The sequence below is a fragment of the Macaca nemestrina genome, chromosome 1 (genome assembly GCF_043159975.1).
Source record: "Macaca nemestrina isolate mMacNem1 chromosome 1, mMacNem.hap1, whole genome shotgun sequence".
NCBI lineage: Eukaryota > Metazoa > Chordata > Mammalia > Primates > Cercopithecidae > Macaca > Macaca nemestrina.
The window spans coordinates 138,811,873-138,832,122 of record NC_092125.1 but is presented as its reverse complement, the minus strand read 5'-3'; the positions used below and the strand labels follow the sequence as shown (position 1 = coordinate 138,832,122).

The 20,250-nt window shown below is 35.5% G+C and overlaps 1 protein-coding gene across 9 annotated transcripts in view; it reads left to right on the top strand.

The window, feature by feature from the left end:
- Positions 1-20,250, top strand: part of LOC105485414 (ATP binding cassette subfamily D member 3) — a 99,968-nt gene that overhangs the window by 62,129 nt on the left and 17,589 nt on the right. For 8 of the 9 annotated variants that reach the window (XM_011747762.3, XM_011747770.3, XM_024793992.2 and 5 more), the window contains 12 exons: positions 632-701; positions 2,332-2,429; positions 2,802-2,925; positions 5,767-5,823; positions 7,932-8,074; positions 10,619-10,688; positions 13,701-13,770; positions 13,854-13,951; positions 14,052-14,143; positions 15,896-15,987; positions 16,074-16,146; positions 17,341-17,404. In XM_011747762.3, the coding sequence (XP_011746064.1) occupies positions 632-701; positions 2,332-2,429; positions 2,802-2,925; positions 5,767-5,823; positions 7,932-8,074; positions 10,619-10,688; positions 13,701-13,770; positions 13,854-13,951; positions 14,052-14,143; positions 15,896-15,987; positions 16,074-16,146; positions 17,341-17,404 (1,051 nt within the window). The remainder of the gene's footprint in view (positions 1-631; positions 702-2,331; positions 2,430-2,801; positions 2,926-5,766; positions 5,824-7,931; positions 8,075-10,618; positions 10,689-13,700; positions 13,771-13,853; positions 13,952-14,051; positions 14,144-15,895; positions 15,988-16,073; positions 16,147-17,340; positions 17,405-20,250) is intronic. The other variant, XM_011747763.3, reaches the window with a different exon arrangement.

The following is a 20,250-nucleotide window of genomic DNA, read 5'->3' as shown; positions in this document are numbered from 1 at the left end:
CAAACTAGGACCCACAGGTCAAATCTCACTACCTGCCATCTGCTTTGGTAAAGTTTTATTAGAATACAGCCACACTTCTTCTTGGCTGCTTTTTTTTTTTTTTTTTTTTTTTTTACTGTGGCAGAATTGAGTAGTTGCAGCAGAGCCCTTAGGGTGCACAAAGCCTAAAATATTTACTCTTGACCCTTTGCTGATCCCCATTAGTCTGTCTCCCTGCCATTAGTTCACACAAATAAGCATCAGATTGTTAAATATTTTAAAACAAACAAATGGTACTTTGTTTATTCATAATACATTCCTGGGACTATAAAGTTGTTAATTGTTTTGCTCGCTAAATTTGTTTTGTAGCCACTTAAGCCTTTTTTTAAAGCAGCCATTTTTACTAAGAAATAATTAGTTATCATTCTGTTTAATTTCACCTTTTGCAGGATGAGGTTCCAGCAAGTTCAAAATGATGACGTTTTAAAGTTGCAAACATGTTTTTGCAAAAAAGTGTTTTTCAGCATCTTTTTTATTGATAGTTTTGATTTAATAGAAGTTTCCTAGAGTAATTTTAGAGCTTTACAGAAGTTTTCCTAGTGTTAGATTTTGCTTCTTTTGCAACTAATGCATTGCATGTGGTGGTTTGCAGTGGTATCATTGGTCGTAGCAGGAAAGATTTCAAGAGATACTTATTGAACTTCATCGCTGCCATGCCTCTTGTAAGTTTAATTCATTAAAAATCTTTTTAACACAGGGGAAATTTGCATCTTTTAAAAATCTTTAAGGGTTTTACTTATTAAATTCTTTAAAGATTTATGATACTATATTCCTATTTTCAGTTTAGGTTTGTAATTTATAGTATAATTTTCAATGTAAACCTTCATACTAGATAAAAAGGGGATTATGTTTGGTTTAACTTCATTTATAATGTGTATATATATTCATATACATATGTATGTGGGTGAGGGGTTTTTTGGCATTTTTTTTTTTTAACCTTCAGTCCAGGTTTTCTTCGGTGTTTAGCAGCATCCCATTAGATAGCAGCAGCACCCTTAGTTGTAACAACCAGAAATGTTTCCAGTCATTGCAAAATGGATGTGGGCGGGGGGGCAACTTGGGGAGTTGGGGGGGATTTAGAGAGGGGAGTGCAAATCATCCTGGTTACTTTAGGCCATAAACTAGTATCGTAACTTGTACTACTAATCTCCTTCAAGTTAAATTGGAATTTATGGTCTGAATTTTTTACAGATAAATTGTTTATTCTAAAATATAAGTGATTTTCTTTTTTTTTTTTTTTTTTTTTTGAGATGGAGTCTCACTCTGTCGCCCAGGCTGGAGTGCAGTGGCGCGATCTCGGCTCACTGCAAGCTCCGCCTCCTGGGTTTACGCCATTCTCCTGCCTCAGCCTCCTGAGTAGCTGGGACTACAGGCGCCTGCCACCGCGCCCGGCTAATTTTTTGTATTTTTAGTAGAGACGGGGTTTCACCGTGGTCTCGATCTCCTGACCTTGTGATCCGCCCGCCTCGGCCTCCCAAAGTGCTGGGATTACAGGCGTGAGCCACCGCGCCCGGCCAATATAAGTGATTTTCTTAGTTTGGTTCTCATTTTAATTTTCTTGGCACTAAGAACTTAATGTTCTAAATTTGTGGGTAAAAATGAGAAGCTTGGCTGTAAAATCCAGTTACGTTGAAATTGCCAGAAATTCTTGTTTAATAAAGCTGGAAGATGGGGATACATAGCTTTTAGACTTTTTAAAATAAACAATTGGAATAAGCAACACAGATATGAAAGATTAAGATTCAGCAAAGACCACTTGAGAAAATTTTTAATGTAACGATAGAAAATGTTAGTAAAGATGGCTCTAGATATAATCTGGAAAATAGCATCAGTCGGTGTAAAACCTGTAGTTTTTTTTTTTTTTTTTTTTAACAAATGCAAATACAGTGTATATAGAATTCCATTGTCTAGGGTTGTGGTGCTGATAGTAGGAAACAGAAAATATAAACATAAATGTCTGAACTCCTAAAAGCAAGTCTTTACATTGGCTAGAAAGGGGATAGATTTGACGTTTTGCCCATTTACCAAAAAAAAAAAAAAAAAAAAAATGGCGATACGTCTCATAATTAGTGATATTAACATATTCCATGTAAAGTTTAACATAGAATAATTCAAACCAGGTACATTTGATTTAGCTAAATGCAGTAAAGTAAAACAGAACTGAATTATATAATTTGGATTCAATTATAAAAATTATAGGATTTGGGACACAGGAAATAATGGAGAAATAAATTATAGTTTAGTAAGCAGAAATGAAAAGCAAAACCAATAATATTTGTTTGTTTGTTTTAGATCTCTCTGGTTAATAACTTCTTGAAGTACGGGTTAAATGAGCTTAAACTGTGCTTCCGAGTAAGGCTCACTAAATACCTCTATGAGGAGTATCTTCAGTAAGTGATAACCTATTTTTATATTAAAAATATTTAAATACAAGAGTACTGTTTGTGAAGCTGATCAATATAGCGGTTTTTCTTATCTGTTGTATGTTTTCTAAGAAAACCGCTCTTAGGTACAGAAGCATATTGGGAACAACCTCTCAGTTATTTGGAATCTAGTCCTGGCTTTTCCATTAATTGACAAGTCATCATTTTCTGGACTTGTGTCCTCCTCTCTAAAATCAGGGCAATCGATAGGATCTCTTCTGGCTCCAAACTTTTTTGTTTCTATGCATTTGAGCTAGGCGGTGTAATGTGATTTTTTTGGTTGTCGTTTTATCTTTAAAGTCACTTGTTTTAAAATTACTTTTCTTCTTGCTATTTTAGATCTTTCACATATTATAAAATGGGAAATCTGGACAACAGAATAGCTAATCCAGACCAGCTGCTTACACAAGATGTAGAAAAATTTTGTAACAGTGTAGTCGATCTGTATTCAAATCTTAGTAAGGTAAGTTTCTCTACTTTTTAAAAGATTATTTGTTTAATTTGTTGAATTTTGAATCTAAGCAAATTTATATAGAATTGATTTTATGGACAGAACAGCAGCATGTAAATATTTAATGCTTTTGTAAGAAAATTATAGAGTTGTAATAGTTTTAATTATTTTAATTTTTTCTATTATTTTTGTGAGGTACTTTGGCAAAGAACTGATAATTTAGTGTCTTATAAGGATTTTCTAAGAATTTTGCAGGTTGATTCCATTAAAACAGCAGAAATTTGAATTCTTATCTTTTGACCTGCGTGTGTCTGGCCATTGTTAGAGATTGGCTGTCAATTTATGTTTCTAATTCCACACTTAGAACACTAGACTAGGACTTCCTTTCTGCCCATTTCTCTGCTTCAGTATCTTTAATTCTAATAGATCATTAGTAAGTAGTAGTCAAAACATTTCACAAGATGCAAGTATATTTCAGTTTTCTAATTACTGTTTTTCCCATTCTCCTCAGAATATTGCCAAAGCTCCTGACTCTGATAGGCCTTAACCAGTTTTCCTTCTTCTCGCTGATTTCTCCAGTTCTTGTCTTAGTCATGTTATCTCACCACCCTTACAGCTTTCGCTGTAGTCTTCTTATTAAACTCTCTGTGCCATTACCTCTTGCATTGACTATGATATGTAGTAGGCACCTATAAAATAGTCTGCCCAGCATCCCCTCCCCTCTTTATCTGAGATGCTTCAGTTCCCACTCTAACTCATGTGACTTCCCTTGGTGTTGGGTAGGAGCTTGTCTCATACTGGACCAATGATAGTATCTTTGCCTCTGGTCACAGTTGACCTAGATACACAGTTTTGAGACAAAAGAAAACCAAAACTATAAAAAGGACTGGGTCACATTGTAAGAATAGGAATGTCCTAGCTTCAACCAGGTTGATGGAGGGAAGGCAATTCTTAGAGATATATATCCACAAGAGCTGCTCTCCTCATGCCCAGGCCCAGTGCTTTTCACTTCCAGCCCAACTTTGTTATTTATTTAGCTCTCCAGAAGCCTTTGCTAACTGATCCCAAACTCAGGAACTCTGACAATTACAAATAGTTCAGTAATTCAGCTTTCTCTTCTGTTCCCATTACAATATTTGAAAGTTTGTTCTCTCTCTCTCTCTCTCTCTCTGTCTCCGTGTGTGTGTGTGTGTGTGTGTGTATGTGTGTGTACGCATGCATGGTGGGAATGGGGGGTGTATATATTTCAACTTTCCATATAATTTTATAGACATTATTATGTATTCTTTAAATCTTGGTACTTGAGCAACTCTCAGGTTTTGTCACATCTGGAATAGAGAAGAATGTTAAATTAATTAATTGTAGTAGGGCTGTGCACCACTGTGTAAATTAGATGTTTTAAACATCTAATTGACCTCCAACTTAAATTGTGAGTCATTATTTTTGTTATAAGTTTTAACAATTCTTGAATTTTATAAGTATCTCTAGCTTCTTGATAATTTATAAGGCAAAAAAAAAAAAAAAAAAGGAAAGGGAAAGGTAGATGTTGAATGTTGAAACAAGCCAGTTAACAAACCAAGCCATCTGTCCTAATAATGTGGATTAGAAAGTGCTGGCTGTTGGCCCAGCACAGTGGCTCATCCCTGTAATCACAATACTTTGGGAGGCCAGGGTGGGCAGATTGCTTCAGCTCAGGAGTTCAAGACTATCCTGGGCAACAGGGTGAAACCCCATCTACAAAAAATACAAAAATTAGTCAGGCATGGTACTGTGCGCCTTTACTCCCAGCTACTTCAGAGGCTGCAGTGAGCCAAGATCTTCAGGCTGGGTGACAGAGCCAGACCCTGTCTTAAAAAAAAAAAAGTGGAGGCACGAGCAGTGGCTGTTGACTTAAAGTGAATGAACACAATTTGGGTTTCTTGAAAAACATTTCTAACTAATGCAACTGATGGTGCATTAGTTGAGTTGTCTCTGTGTGTGAAGAGCAGTACATTAATGTATTATTTTGGTTCTAAAAACTTGACTTTTGCCGGGCGCGGTGGCTCACGCCTGTAATCCCAGCACTTTGGGAGGCCGAGACGGGCGGATCACGAGGTCAGGAGATCGAGACCATCCTGGCTAACATGGTGAAACCCCGTCTCTACTAAAAAATACAAAAAACTAGCCGGGCGAGGTGGCAGGCGCCTATAGTCCCAGCTACTCAGGAGGCTGAGGCAGGAGAATGGCGTGAACCTGGGGGGCGGAGCTTGCAGTGAGCTGAGATCCGGCCACTGCACTCCAGCCTGGGTGACAGAGCGAGACTCCGTCTCAAAAAAAAAAAAAAAAAAAAAAAAAGACTTGACTTTTATATTTCAAAATTAGATTCAATGACTTACTTGATTATTTTGCCATAGAAGTGATAATGTAATAGAATCAAACAATATTGGAACAGGAAAAGCTTCTCACTTTACAGGTGAAGATATGTAGAAACAAGCTGGTAGCAGATTTGGGGTTACATCTCAGGTCATTTTATTTAGTACCTTTACATTATATTGACACATTACTGAGTTACTGGTGGTTAATTATCACAGTAGAGGTATCTTAGTTGATGGAAAGTGATAAATGTTTTTCCTACTTGATGGTCAGTAGACATTGTGTAAGCTGTTCCCATTTTAAGTTTCTTGAGAGGAAAACTGTTATCTTTCATGTATTCTTTGATCTAGTTACTATCACAATACATTATACATAGTGGGAACTCTACATGTTGATAATTATGTATTAAATGTTTAATAACATTTTGTAGTTAACATGTTGTATTAGCTATCATTCTAGTGCTTTAGTTTTAATTTGTGTATTCTAATATTTATTTTACAGCCATTTTTAGACATAGTTTTGTATATCTTTAAGTTAACGAGTGCAATTGGAGCTCAGGTGAGTCTTCTTTTATTTCACCTTTTAAATTGATATAATACAATATTTGAAATACATATTGTGAATAGCTTGATGGCCTGTAAGAATTTTTGTATATCTCAAAGAACGTATTTTCACATGATTTACCTAACAAAGTCCAGTTATAAAATAATACTTTACTCGAGATTTTAGAAGTACTAATTTTTCTTCTTAATTTTCAATTTTGTGGCATTAAAAACCAGACAAATATATTGGCCAAGGGTGGTGGCTCACGTCTGTAATCCCAGCACTTTGGGAGGCTGAGATGGGAGGATCGCTTGAATCCAGGAGTTCGAGACAAGCCTGGACAAAAAGCGAGACCTGCTTCTTTAAAAAAAAAAAGATAAAACAGAAGTATTTAAACCATGAATATACTTATACTTATTGTTTCAAAGTGATGTCTAAAAAGAGATATGGAGACGCCCATATTAATATGAAATTCTAATGTTAAAGTAACGATACGTTTAGAGTGGGTATAACAGTTCCAAGACTATTTTATAATATAAATGGTTGGCTATGCCATGAGCCTTATTATCCAAGTCTGATATTTGTGATGGCAAGAATCACTTTTAAGTTTTCTTTGAGTTATCTTATTGAAATGTAACTTTAGTCATTTAATATGTAATGTTATTGTTATATGTTTATAATGCAACCATATAATAATATGGTTGTTTTATATATGTGTGAGTGTGTGTATATGCATTTCAGTTGATTAATAAATTATTTCCGTACTGGTTTTTGTTGCTTTCCAAAACACTGGGAAAGCAGGGTTTTGGTTTTGCTTTGTTTGGTTTTTTGAATTTTTCTGTTTATCTTCCTAATTCTTTGCTATCGTGTGATCCAGGTTTTATTATTCTTATATTTTGTTTTACTGTAAGCAAGTGAATAGGCCAAATCCTTCTTGTCTCCTTGCAGTCATATTTTTATGGTACTTAGCTACATTTTTGTGATACTTAAATATGTCTCCATGTCTACCTGTTATCTGATTCTGCATTTCTTAAAGGCAGAAACTGTTTTAGTTATCTTTTTGGTTCACATTTGTAGTAGTTGTTGAAATGCATTGAATTGATCAGATTTAATTTTTTTTTAATCTTGAATACATACTAGCACATATATTGTGCTAGATAGTAGGAATAAAAAAATAAGTAAGACACAGTTCCTGCTGAAGAGGAATTACAATGTGGTAAAACAGGTAGATAGTCAAACAGTTATAATGCAGCATGATAAAGTTTAGTAATAGAAGTTTCAATAAAGTATTTAGTGCCAGGAAGAACTGGAGGTGATATCTGAGCTGCTTTGGGGAGGTAAGTAGACATCCATTAGATTATGTCATGCTTGCTAAACATAAGAACAATCTCACTAAATGGAAACAGTTCAGGAAACATTTATTTTAGTATGGCAGAGTATAGTGTATATAGGAGAATGAGGGAAGTGCCTGTGATGAACTTGGAAATGTATGCTTGAAGCTTTTCTCTTGGGATGGTCAGTGGGTGATAAGGTCACCTACAAAGTTATTAATACATAGTACAGCAGCTGGAAGCAAGATGTACAAGCAGGGAAAGACAGAGCTCGTTCGGCGGGGAGCTGAACTTGAGGCATCTGCACAGTATTAAGGTAAAGATGTGTAGTACTTATATCTTGGGTTCATAAGAGTTATAGGTCCAGGGGTATAGATTTGAGATGAGAAGAGAACTAAGGAAGGAATTTGAGGGAATATTAATATTAAAAGAGAAGGCAAGAAAAAGAGGTCCAAGAATTATTGTGGAATCTTAAGAGATTATCAAGAAGAGTTCCAACAGAAGAGTGTTAGATAACAGGAAAAGTGAGAACTGCAATTAGGAGTTTTTAGGTAAGCAAAATGTAGGAGAGCTGAGGGATAAGCTACAGTGGTGAGAGGAAAAGCTCATGAGTGGTAAAAGTGTAGAGGCTACTGTGTACTTTTTCAGAAAAAAAACAAGGGGAAAAAATTACCCAGTAGAGCAATTTCTTTCAGTCATTGAGGTTAATTATAAAAATTGTACGTTTGTATCTAAGTGAATTTATTATTATATCCCAGAACTTTCTGTATCTTTCTCTCCCGATAATAATAGGGCCCAGCAAGCATGATGGCCTACTTGGTTGTTTCTGGGCTATTCCTAACTCGACTTAGAAGACCCATTGGTAGGATGACAATAACTGAGCAAAAGTATGAAGGAGAATATAGATATGTTAATTCTCGGCTCATCACAAACAGGTAAAGACAAATGCATTAAAGACTTGCTAAAAATTCATTTCCATGGATATTGATGTCATTTAAATTGACTCCAAAATGTCTAGTAACACTGTTACTCTAATAATGTGCATATTGTATTGAAAATATACATTATGAAAGAGACTAGTTTTATAAAGTAGTGATCATGAATATTTTGAACTCTCTTATTAACTATGTAGTATTCTTGATTCACATGTTCATACCTTCTGTTGATGAATTTTCTGTTAATTTTACTTTAGACATAATCAGTTTACAATTAAAATTTCAACTCACAATACCTGTTCCAAGAAAATTTTGTCTCAGTTTTTCCACAAATATTTTTATTTTGACTTTTCATAATGCTCAATGATTCACTGTCACTGCATGTGCCTCTACCTATTTTCTACAGTTTTTTTAAATGTAAGATAGGAAGAGAAAGTGTGGACTTCGGAGCTAGCCATACTAGTTTCAAAATCTACTTCTTCCGCTTATCAATTGCATGTATTTGATTTTAGTGAATTATTCATAGTTTCACTTTTGTTTATAATAGGTAGATAATATAGGGTTGCAATGAGGATTAAATTTGGTAATATATATAAAGGTTCCAGCTCAGTTTTCTATATGGAGCAAATGCTTAATAAATGTTCTCATATATTGATCTGTCAATGTTAAGTCATTTTGAGAGTTTTAATATGTATTTAATATTCTACTCTGTAGGCATTTACAAATGACAGTTCCCTCTTCCTTTATTTCCTTGGATTGCTAAAATAGTACAAGTTTTAAATAGGGTTTTTTGCTCTAGGGAGGCAGTGGAATAGAGTTAAGAGGTGATTTGCCAAGTAAATGAAAGATACCTTTTACTGAAAGAAACAGAAAGCATGACTCATGGCTCCAGTAGTAAGAACACTCACTGCTTCACATGAGAACGCTTAAGACAGGGCAGTTCCAGGCTGGCATTATCAGGGCTCTGGCTCTCTGGTGTCTCCTGGCTCTGCCCTGCTTTGTATGCTGCCCCATTCCTCGGGCTAATTCTTCTTGTGACCACAAGATGGCGATAGCAGTTACAGATTTCACTAGCTTCTCTCCCCTGCAGAAAGCTCCAGAAACAAAAAGGAGCCATCTCTCCTGGTGTATCTTTATGAGAGCAAAGAAACCTTTCCCAAGAGTCCCACAGCTGACTTTCCCTCATATCTGATTGGCTGGAATTATCACTTGACCATGCCTAAAGCAATCACAGCAAAGTGATTGGCTTAGACCAGTGGGACCCTATAAATGGGGTTGAGGCATTCCTAAAGCATTAGGGTACATGGAAAATAATAGATAACTTTAAGAAAGTTGGGATTATTTTAGGAAGAAGGACAATGAAGAGAATAGATGTTGGATGGGCAGCCATCAATATTCCAGGATGTTTTATCCTTTCAGATTTTTCATTAAGGCTAAAATGACTCAGTTCAGGAGGAGAATCCTCACCTCATCTTCTTCCATAGGCTTAGGTGTAGAGAGGAGGTAGAAGGAAGTTTTTTAAAAAAGTAATTAGAGGTATAGAACTGTAGGCTTCTTATACTCTGAGGCTCTGTGTCATTTTGTCAAGGAAACCATGAAACACATGACAAATGTGTCATATTTTATGGGAAATTAATTTTACTTGAAGAGGTTGAGGTAGGTGGTACCTTGTTTTTATGAAAAACACAGGTCCATTTCAAAATAGAAATATAAAACATAAATTGTTTAGGGGAAAAAAGAGACTTTAAAGAAATATTTCAACCTTGCCTTCTAGACTTCTCTATGAATATTTACCTCTGCCATAAGAGGTACTTTGCTGGGAAAGCTTACATCTTGCCTGTGTAGTAGAAAGACTATAAATGTTAGGGTCAGATAGAAGTTACAATTTCAACTCCCTGACCTGCTGGCACTGCGACCTTTACAAATTTACTTAACTACACTGAACTTTTCTTCATCTATAAAATACCCTTTTTTTCTAGTCATGATCCCTGTGGCCCTTGTGGACCCATGCACAGTTGCTCAGGAAAAGTGGAATTGTTGTGAGGATATGATGGGGTTTTTCCAGGGTTTCCTCCTGGGAGCTGGCATTTTGAAGCCGGTGGGACTTAGCCTGCTTTTCTGTCTTTAAAAGGCTGTATGTCAAGGCATCACTATCCATCTTTTTCATCTCCTTGTTTGGGCCTATACTATAACTTGAAGTCGGCAATGTCGGTCCCAGCCCTGCCTTTCTGTACATCACAGCAACTTCTTTCTCTAATTTCAAATTTCCGAGAATTAGTGCAGTATGTCTTTTGCAGCCAGGATACCTATGGCATAGGTTGCAGTCCAGCATATGATTCAGTCAAGGGTGTATTCCTGTGCTCCGATCAGCTGAGCTAGGAACAGAATCTCAAGTATAGACTGTGGTTTGAGATGCACCAGATAAGCTCTTAGTCACAAAATGTCCATTTAAATACAAACATTCAGCCATCGTATACTGTATTTCAATTATTTTTCAAGTATAGGTAACATTAAAATTAATTGCTAAATTATTTTCCTTAACAGTGAAGAAATTGCCTTTTACAATGGGAATAAAAGAGAAAAACAGACAGTCCACTCAGTCTTCCGAAAACTGGTAAGGAAACACACTTGAAGTTCATGTGTTTATGGAAATGGTTTTTTTGTGTGTGTTTTTTTGCCTATGACCGATACACCCCCCCCCCCGCACACACACACGTATGTATACGTATCTTAAAGATATTTTGAAAAATAGCTATAAAGGATTTTATACTGCATTTTTAATAAAAAATGCAAGACTAAAAACTATCATATCAGTATATTCAAGTGCCCATTTATAAAATTGCATAGATTTATTAAAATAATATTAAGTGTATTTTTACAGAGGTTGCTTAGGAGCCTTATTTAGTGATAAATTTACTGATTCCCACGGAAAGAATTTGTTCCTGTAGCATTCATGAAAATACAATGAAGATTATTATGTAAAGCAGGGGTCAGCAAACTTTTTCCGTAAAGGGCAAGATAGTATGTGTATATTTTAGGCTTTTCATACCACACAGTCTGTTGCAACTATTCAGCTCCGCTACTCAAGAGTAGCTATATATAATACATAAATGAGTGAGTGTGGCTATGTTCTAATAAAACTTTACTTACAAAAACAAGTAGCAGGCTAGATTTGGACTACGGGTTGGAGTTTGCTGGCTTTTTGTTTTAAAGAATTAAAGCATTATTTCTTGTGAAAGCTGTACTTCATTTTTTGATTGCCACTTGGAAAATTTGAATTCAAGTACTTTTATTCCATTATTTATTCAAAAGATATTGAATGCCATCTAGTTGCCTGTGCTTACTCCAGGTGCTAAGGATGATGGTGGTGGACATGATGGATAAAATCTTGCCTTTCAGGAGCTTACATTTTAGTGGAAGTCTGAAGTTTGTGAAATTAAGTGTATATTTTAGATGAGTTAAAGAGGTTAAATAAATTGTCATTTTAAATTATTTCAGAAATTGAATTTTTGCCTCATCAGTATTTAACATGGCAGAACTTTTAGAGTGCTCACTGGTAGAATACATTTAAGGTAATTTTTCAGGGGCCTGCAGTTCACCAGCTTGCTCTCCACGTGGCTTGCTTATTCTCATCCTTTAGATTTTCAGCCCAAATGTTAACACCTTATTGAAGATTTGTCTTCTCTGATCAGCCTATTTGAAATAACCTCCAAAAGTTCCTTCCTGTTTTAATCATCATCTTTCCTTAAAAAAAAAAAATATATATATATATATATATATATATATATATATATATACCGTCTGCATCTGTGGATTCCAAATCCATGGATTCAACCACGCGTAGATTGAAAATATTCAGAAAAAGAAATTGTGTCTGTACTTATATATACATATTTTTTCTTGTCATTATTCTCTGAACAATACAGGCATTAGTATAACAGCTGTTTACATTGTATTAAGTATTGTAAGTAATTTAGAGATGACTTAAAGTGTTTGGGATGAGCCAGGCATGGTGGCCCACTCCTGTAGTCCCAGCACTTTGGGAAGCTGAGGCGGGCAGATCACTCGAGGTCAGGTGTTCGAGACCAGCCTGACCAACATGACAAAACCCCATCTCTACTAAAAATACAAAAATTAGCCAGGTGTTGTGGCAGGCGCCTGTAATCCCAGCTACTCGGGAGGCTGAGGCAGGAGAATCACTTGAACCCAGGGAGCGAAGGGTGCAGTGAGCCGAGATGGCACCACTGCACTCCAGCCTTGACGACAGAGTGAAACTCTGTCTCAAAAAATAAATAAGTAAAGTATACGGGATGTCATGCTCAGGTATATGCAAATACTATGCCACTTTTCCTTAGGGACTTGAGCATCCATGGATTTTGGCATCCAGAAAGGTTCTGGAACCAATCCCCTTTGGATACCGAGGGATGACTATATTACAGTCTCTAATTATCTTGTTTACTAGCTACCCTCTTTCATTAGAATGTAAACTCCATGAATTCAGGGACATTCTATGTTCTATTCATTGTATCTCCAGCTTGAGCACAGTGTCTGACACGTGGTAGCCATTGAATAAATGTTCCAGACATTGTCTAGTTGCAGAAGATACCAAGTTGTTAACAAGCTACCCTGTACTCAGGAAGCCACATTTTAGTGGAGGAGACAGTAAATAAACAACTAGATGTTCTGTATAATTTCAGGTAGTAATGAATTCTGTGGCCAAAAATGAAGCAGGATAAAGGTATAGATATGAAGGGGGCTATTGCCCAGCTACTTTAGCTGGAATGGCCAAGGTCTTTCTTGAGGAGGTGACATTTAGTCAGAAATCCACATGAAGGTGAAGGAGTCACAAAATGTAAATATCTTAGACGAATGTATTCCTGGCAGTGGGAAGAGCAAGAAAAAAGCCTTAAAAAGGTACATGTTTGAGAAACCATTATTTCTAGAGCTTGGTGAGGAGGAGCAAAGTAGAAGCGTATGACCTTAAAAATAGAACTCAGTGCCAGATCATGCAGGACCTTGAATAATCTGGTAGATGGACAGTTTGAGAATGCAACAACTCCAGAATAAAAAGCAGTTTTAGACTTGTAGTTTTGAGGCAATGCATGCTTATGTTAAAGCTAAAACTGAGGCTATGTGGCACTGATTTACATTAACACTCAGTTCAGACTGGGTGTAATACAATTCTTAGATAAAGCACAGACCATGTGTCTCCACTGAAAGCAAAGCATTGAGTGCCAATCTGGACAGCTAGTGTTTCACTCAAACTAGTTAATATCTCTCTGTTCTTTTTGCTTTCGTCGTTGTTCTCTTTTGGGATATATGTATCCAAAAGCATGGTGACTACAATAGCATTGTTCTTTTTCATGCAAGAGAAACAGCGTTGTTAAAATTGTTTATGTAATTTCCATGCTGTTTGCATAAAAATGGTTTCATAAAGTGTTTGTTTGGCACCCACTCTGTGATGAGCATTGTGCTTGGTGGTGTGATGTACAATATAAACAGAAATCATGGGCATTCAGTAAATATTTGTTGAATAAATGAACAATGCAGTTTGTTTTATCCTCATAGTGATTCAAGTTTTTATACATAGAAAAAAATATGGTTTTTTGTTTTTGTTTTCTGCCAGGTGGAGCACCTACATAATTTCATTTTGTTTCGTTTTTCAATGGGCTTCATTGATAACATTATTGCCAAATGTAAGTATATTTTGAAAGAGATGAGATTTGTGGAAAAGGTGAAATACTGTTACTGTTTTAAATCTTAACCTGTTTGGTTTCAGACCTTGCCACTGTGGTTGGTTACTTAGTTGTCAGTCGCCCTTTCTTAGATTTGTCTCATCCTCGACATCTTAAGAGTACACATTCGGAACTTCTAGAGGTAAAGTGATGATAACACAATGAAACTGTAACAGTAAAAATAAAGCCAAATTTTTAGTCCTAGAACTATAAGTAAAAACTAATACTTATTTCTATTTAAGGATTACTACCAAAGTGGAAGAATGCTTTTGCGAATGTCTCAAGCTCTGGGTCGAATCGTTTTGGCTGGGCGTGAAATGACTAGATTGGCTGGGTAAGATTAGTAATAATGAGCAGTTGCAGAAAATAATTTTTAAAAATATGCTATCCTGAATGATTGTACTAGCTGAAGTTAAGGTAAGGGAGCAACATTTCCTACCCCAAGAAAGTGGTTTTTGATAGAAAATTAAGGAAAATTTTTCTGATGGTGAACTTTTCATGTTTCTTTAAGACAACTGGTTTGCACATTACAGTAGATTAGAGGCTGTCAAGTTGTTTGCTCCATGGACACTGGTATTTGCTAAGTTGGGAAATATTGAATCATGGCAGTCTTAATTCACAGAAAACTAAGTTAATGAATAGAATTTTCTCATTTAAATTTTCTTGTCCTCTACCATACCATTTTTTCATAGATCTTTGATACCGGCAACCTAGCAAAAACTGATGAATAGAAATGAAGTTGACTTTAATGGGAAAAAAATATGAGAAGTTAACTTGTATCTGTAGGTGTGCTTGTGAATGTAGTCATATTGTCTGGTAGTGAAATTATCTTTAGACCATAGAATGTAAAATATTAATATTTCAGTATTTCAATCTCCAATATAAAGGGCATGGTATGGTATAAAAAACACCATAAATTTTAGGTCACCTGAAGAAGTTTGATGACTTAATAGCTTTCCTAGGCCTGTGATCCATCTTCGTATTTCTCTTTTTCCTCCTTCTTAGCTCCTGTGGCAGTTAAGGTCTTCATGAAGGCAATATAGAAGTTGTTAACTACTATGAGTAGAGTCTCTTTCATGAGAATACTAACATTCTTCCTACTTGTTAACTTTTCTTATGGCTTGACAGTTCATGGTATATAAGGTTCTTTTCTGTTTCTTAAGGATGTTTCCTTTCTCTCTCTCTCTCTCTTTCTCTTTCTCTTCCTCTGTAGGTGTGTATGTCTTTCTCTTCCCTCCCTCCCTCCCTCTCCCTGCCTTCCTTTCTTTCTCTTTTCTCCACTTTGTTGAGGTATGATTGACATATAAGAAACTGTTCCTATTTAATGTATACAATTTGATGAACATGGAGATAAGTTATACACCTGTGAAACCATCAAGATCATAAGCATTCATCACCTCCCAAAGTTTGCTTTAGGAGGTTTCTGCTTGTTATTCAGAGAAAAATCCTGTTTTCTTCTTCGATGCAGAATACTTTCTCTTTGGCAATCATGGTCATTTTTGTTATCTCCAACCTCTCGTTGTTAGTTTTGATTTTTCTCTACTGCCACAGTTATTTCTATCTAATAATAAGAACTCTTCATCTCTCCCCTCTTGAGAGTAAGAAAGAGGGAATCTTTCAGATTCTTCCATTTGCAGGAAGGCAGCATGCATTCAGCATACATTTAATGAATGCCTTCCTTGGATAGAAAGACCAACTTTATACATGGCTTTATAGGCCGCTTCAACAAGAGCTCAGAGTCCATACTTCCTGGGTCTAAGGAATATACTAGTGTAGTGGTCCTGTTGTAGTATACAAGAGAAACCTCCTGAAAATTCTCAGTAAATAACTGTCTTGACTTGGCTATTAATGAAGTATCTGTTGAGTTGGGGATCCTATGGAAACCTCTTTCTTCATCCCTATATTCCTGCTTTCCTACTGAAACATAATAAAGCATGCATGCTATCATTAATACTTTATGTTGATGAGACTGTTAGGTTACTTCATTTATACTAGATTATAATTTTAGGAACTTATGTTTGTGTAAAATAAAAGATGTGACAGTAGTCTGGAGTTTTGATTATGGTTTCCTTTTCTAAAATTTTAGTTTTACTGCTCGGATTACAGAATTAATGCAAGTACTGAAGGATTTAAATCATGGCAAATATGAGCGCACAATGGTCTCACAACAGGAAAAGGGTAAATATGAGTGTCACAGTTTAAGGTCACAATTTTAAGTGTTTGCTGACGTAATATGATGCTTTAATACCTATTTTCCATTTAAGGTATTGAAGGAGTACAAGTCATTCCCTTGATACCTGGTGCTGGAGAAATCATTATTGCAGATAACATTATAAAGTACGTACAGAAAAAGGTTCTTTAGCACCATAAATGTTTGTTAAACTTCATAGTAGTCTTTCTTTTTCAGCTTACAATTACTTAGTGTTTAAAATTATTTCTGCTTTTTTGAAAAACAGCTTTGAGGTATCATTGACATAAAAATTGCGTATATTAATATTTAAAGTATACAACTTGATGCTTTGATATCTGTATACGTTGTGAAATGATTACATTTAGGCTAATTAATTTACCTGTCACCTCTACATAGTTACCATTTTTGTGTGTTTGGTGAGAATTTAATTTAGATGTGTCTTAGCAAATTTCAGGTATACAATGTAGTATTTTCTACTATTGTCCCTGTACAGTGTATCTACAGGATTTATTCATCTGGCATCACTGAATTGTTGTGCCGTTTGACCGATATTAACCCCATTTCCTCTCTCCCTACCCCCCGGCAACCACCATCCTACTCTCTACTTCTATGAGTTTGGCTATTTTAAATTCCACATACAAGTAAGATCATATAGTGTTTCTCTTTTTGTGTCTTGCTTATTTTGCTTAACGTAATGTCCTCCAGATCCATCTATGTTGAAAATGGCCCGGTTTCCTTCTTTTTTAAAGGTGGAGTAATATTCTATTGTATGTATTTTGTGTGTGTGTGAATATATACACTATATTTTCTTTATCCTCTCATCAGCTGAAGGACATTTAGGTAGTTTTCATATACGGACTATCGTGAGTAATGCTGGAGTGGACATGGGAGGAAGATTCTTTTTGAGATACTGATTTTATTTCCTTTGCAAATGTACCTAGAAGTGGGATTGCTAGGTCATACAGTAGTCCTACTTTTAATTTTTTGAGGAACATCCATACTGTTTTCCATAATAACTGTACTATTTGTAGTCCCACCAACAGCATACAAGGTTTCCTTTCTGCATATCTTTGCCAACACTTACCATTTGTCTGTTTGATAATAGTCATCCTAACAGGTGAGAGGTGACATCTCATTGTGGTTTTGATTTGCATTTTCCTGATGACTAGAGATGTTGAGCACCTTTTCATATGCCTGTTGGCCATCTGAATTTTTTCTTTTAAGAAGTGTTTAAGCCCTTTGCCCATTTTTTAATCAGATTATTTGTATTTTTGGTATTGAGTTGTATTAGTTCCTTATATACTTTACAGTAGTTCTCTTTTTTTGAATTTCCTCTATAGGTTTGATCATGTTCCTTTAGCAACGCCAAATGGAGATATTTTGATCCGTGACCTTAATTTTGAAGTAAGTTTATTTATTTATTTATTTATTTTTGAGACGGAGAAGCTTAAATCATCTTTAAAATGTGAACTGAAAAAAGGTTACCTGAATATTTAAATTAACTTTAAGGCTCGACTTAGTCTCTGAATCCACAGAATTGCTTTAAAAAGTAAGTCTTTGAAACACTTAGAAATCTATTTTTCTTAATTGACAGGACTTCAAAATTTCAAATACTACTACCAAAAAACTTTTTGTAAATGAAGTTTATGTCAAGAAAGCCATAGAAAATATAGTAAATTGGAGTCTCCAGTGTAAAATGAATATTTAAACACAAATATAATTTTAGTCTCTTTACATTAAAAAGAAACTTATGATGTGGTTGGTATTATTGTGACTGTACAGGATGATTTGTACGTATAAAAACAAAATACAGACTGTTTTATTACTGATGAAAACAGGGGAAGAGTCGCACAGTAGTGCTACAAATAGACACTCACCTAAAACAAGTAAAATCCCATGCCAAGTAAATACTGATGTTGATTCAATCTACTGTGCTAATGAAATGGGATATGGCAGACCAAATTAAAAAGAAAAGACAAAAGTTGAATGTTTTTGTATGATTTTGTAAGACTGGCAGATTTAAGGGTTACTATTTAGGTTTTCTCTATGTTGTGGCTTTATGAATGGTTCAGATCCAGAAATCTTCATAATTAGTAACAAATTCCTATCACATAGGCTATCTTCCCCATTCTAGACACCATTTCTCTAGAACAACACTTTCCCGTAGAACTTTCTGCGATGATGGAAATGCTCTATACTTTCACTATCCAGTAAAATAGCCATGTGTAGATACTGAGCATGTGAAATGTTACTAGTACAGCTGCAAAACTGAATTTAAATTTTAATTTAATTAATATGATTTAAAATTAAATAGCCACATGTGAGTAGTGGCTATGGTATTGGACAGCACAGCTCTGGAATTCCTCTCCACATGCTTATGTGCATGGCCATCTGTAGTTTGTGTTTTATGTGGGGATTTTTTTTCCTACTGCTGTCTTTGAAGGAATATTGTCTGATAGTTTATAAAATAAAGAGTATGATTATTGGACTTGTTTTTAATTTGTTACAGTCTTAAGGAAGTGTTCAGTTTTCTGCTCTTAGTAATTTGTATTAAGCACATGTCTACTTTCTTTTCAATGAATTATAAAAATGAAAATTGTTAGTTATGCAAAGTACTTTGAACTTATTCAACAATGAGTAGTCTATTATTATCATATTTATTCCAAAGCCAGGAAATACATGATGAAGTACAGAAAATGTAAATGTAGTTGATAAATATCGACTGGCTCCACATATCACAGAAGTGTTTTCTTACGTAGCTCCGGGTACTTCAGTCACTTGAATGTTCCTTTGGCAAAGTAGGTAGCCAGGCTTCATTTCCAGTAGCCCCTTTATTGCCACTGTCCAAGGATAAAAAGGACGTGAGACTTCGTTGAAGGATGCCTCTTGGCCCTTTCTCCTACTTACCCTCACTTCTGTCTATGCAGAAATAAAATATACCAACAATATAGGGACACACATGACTGAAGCACAATGAGAAAGGGCGTTGGGATACACAGAATAGATGGATCATGATTATGGTCCATAAAAACCTTTTGTCATGATGTTACCACACTAAAGCTGTCACTTTCTTTTTTAGTTCAAAGTCTTTTCTTTTAAAACCCTTATGTTTGGCTTTAATAGACTTCTGTCATTTCTATAATTTCATTTTTATAGTCTTAAAAATGTCCTTAATTTTTTCTGTTTTTTGGATTTCATTTGGAAAGTCTCAAGTCCTCACTTATGTCCTTACTTGTTGGAGTGTTTTACTTCATAACCATGCTCCATACTTCCTGGTGTCTATCCTGTGATTCTTATTTTCTCCTCCCTTGGCAACTGTTTCTCTTGACTCCTGTCTTTTTGGTTCACTGTTACGAATTCTTACCTCTTTCTGACTTAAAGTATTCTAAAGTAGACTTGGGCTTCTCACATTCATTATGTCTTTTTATTGTTTTTCTTAGCATAGCCTTTCTATAGTCAACAAATATTCTTCAGTTCTTTGCAACCTCTAATTATTTTCTACTCCTCTGGCTTACTTGAAAATAAAGATTACTTTCCCTCTTGGAAAGAGGCATAATAAAACTGAGACTTGGCCTCTCAAATAAATGTTTCCTACTTTATGATTCATTTGCCTTTTGGGTTACATTTGTAACCAAATAATAAACACTTCTTTGGAATAAGAGATTTTATACCATTTTCCATTAGAAATTCCCCAATACAGCCATATTTATCTGTCTAGATATTATTCTGGGAGGTATGTAGACTGGAGAGAACCTAAGAGGTAACAGCTTGCAGGTTACCATGTGGGGATTAAAATAGTACTTTGTCTGAGATGGGCGGATTGCTTGAACTCAGGAGTTTGAGACCAGCCTGGGCAATGTGGCAAAACCCCGTCTCTGAAAAATACAAAAAAAAATAGCCAGGTGTGGTGGTGCACACCTTTGGTCCTGGTTACGCAGGCGACTGAGGTGGGAGGATCGCTTGTGCCAGGGAGGCAGAGGTTGCACAGTGAGCAGAGATTGCACCACTGTACTCCAGTCGGAGCTACAGACTGAGACCCTGTCTCTAAAAAACAAGCACTTTGTAACTTATTAAGATTTTTACCTTTTCAGTAAGGCGTACTTAACCGTGTTTAAAGAAACTAATCAGTCTTCATAAACACCATATTTTTATATAATTTTTCTTTTACTTAAATTTATGTGTAGAATTTTTGATTTGTTATGATAAATTTATAGAAGGTAGGATTTGTCAAGGAGTATTATTTGGGGGTA